At 36.4% G+C, this 1712-nt stretch overlaps 1 protein-coding gene across 1 annotated transcript; it reads right to left on the bottom strand.

The window, feature by feature from the left end:
• Positions 1-4: 4 nt before the first annotated feature.
• Positions 5-1699, bottom strand: LOC110428488 (RNI-like superfamily protein; the record flags this gene model as incomplete). Its single annotated transcript, XM_021444316.2, has 2 exons — positions 905-1699; positions 5-455 (listed from the first exon to the last, which is right to left on the bottom strand). Coding segments are annotated over exons 1-2 (810 nt in total), but the record flags the coding sequence as incomplete, so codon positions are not given.
• Between the last annotated feature and the right edge of the window lie 13 nt (positions 1700-1712).

Below are 1712 nucleotides of genomic sequence, written 5' to 3'. Positions count from 1 at the left end.
ATGAGTCTTTCATGCACGTGATAAATTGACGTAATTGAGATGCCTTCTCAAGGATAGACTGATCAAGCTCCTCCATAATTCTTCTTGGGTTAGGAAGAGGTGGTATTTCTATCAGAAGGCAATGAGATATGTTAAGCACTTCTAGGTTTTGTAAATTATCCAAGATGGAGATCAGGGCATCCTTCAGAAGCATTGAGCAGCGAAGGCTCAAAACCTTTATCTTTGGTAGACAAGTTATTATCGTAGTGGCAAAGAAATTGTCAAAAGGTCCCATCACCTTGAGTTCACTAAAATTCTTGCAATTATTGGCAATTTCTTCCATGAGATATGGAGGGTTTGCTATGCTAGGCATTGTTAGGGATTTAAGATCCCGCCAGATGCGAATAGCTTTGCATATTCCAGTTTTCTTTATTCTGTTCCAAGCTGGCATAACAAGCCGTCTAAGGCGTGGGCACCTGCAGTAAAGAAAGACAAGATCACTTTCCAAAGCATTCACCAAAATAGCATATAATTAAGAGGAACACTGCACCGACACCCTCTTCAACACCCCTCCCCTTCCCTCAAGAAGAAAAAAAAAAGAGCAATAGTTTGATCAGCGTAATGGCAAAAAAGGATGCTCATGTATACACTAGTTTCAATACCATTAGCAAATGCATTTTTAAACACACACGATGTTAATTGACTCTTGAAACTCAAAGAAAAGAATTAGATATGTTCATGTGTAGGTAACAAACAATCCTTGTTAGCATCATCCTTCAAAGATTAATATGATATATCATAATATGTTTTTATTTCAAAGAGATAATCAAAAACTATAAACAAGAAAAGATGTTCACTGACAAGATTGGTAATGCCATCAGAAACCTTGAGAAGATTCTAAATAAGTAAAATTCACTAAAGTTACCTTTCAGCAGTATAGGTCAATTGATCATCACTCACATATAGATTAAAGTGAAAAATCAAGGTCATTATGTTTCCCTGGCTGAGACTCAAAGATATCTTCAAGATACGGGTCAATGTCTTGTCAGAACGAGCATCAACATATACATAAGGCTCCAATGGAATTTTAATAAAATTTGACCTCATCACTGATAAATCAAGTGTATTCCAAAGCATAGGATCACAACAAGCCATATGCCATGAACTGCAGACACTAGCAACGCCTGAAGTTAACTGAAAGATGTCAAAAGACTGGAAGATCTTCACCAAGACATCAGTGTCCAAGTCCTCCCATCTCCTAGCAACAGAGCCACTTTCTTCCATTCCACAAGGTTCCAATACCTCCAGGGAGTTTCACAGCATCATCAAGCCTACATAAGCTTGCACTATAGAAGGTTATTCTATTATATAGAACTCATATTGATGATGATATGAAACAATCAACACATAGAAATCTAAATCTGGTCCTCAGAAAATAATCAAGATGGATACATCACCTATTGAAAGCTAAGGCTTATAAAAACTGTGTTCAGAATCATTATAAACTGATTCTCTTGATGTTTAACAAAATGAAGTCAAAGTCCAAAAAATGGAAAGATGCTCCTAGCTGATTCCAGGCAATAAATTTCAAAATCATATGGAGAAGATGAAAAGGAAGCGAATATCCCTGGTTCAAGATTTCCATTTAAAGATGCCTAGTTATGATAAGATAAGAAGAATCAAAATGCGATTAAACAAGTATGCACATGTGACCAACCACGAATCAAAATGTG

The sequence above is a fragment of the Theobroma umbraticum genome, unplaced genomic scaffold (genome assembly GCF_002168275.2).
Source record: "Theobroma umbraticum cultivar Fairchild unplaced genomic scaffold, ASM216827v3 scaffold_459.0, whole genome shotgun sequence".
NCBI classification, from domain to species: domain Eukaryota; kingdom Viridiplantae; phylum Streptophyta; class Magnoliopsida; order Malvales; family Malvaceae; genus Theobroma; species Theobroma umbraticum.
Note: the sequence above shows the minus strand (reverse complement) of the source record. Positions and strands in the feature narration are given on the sequence as shown.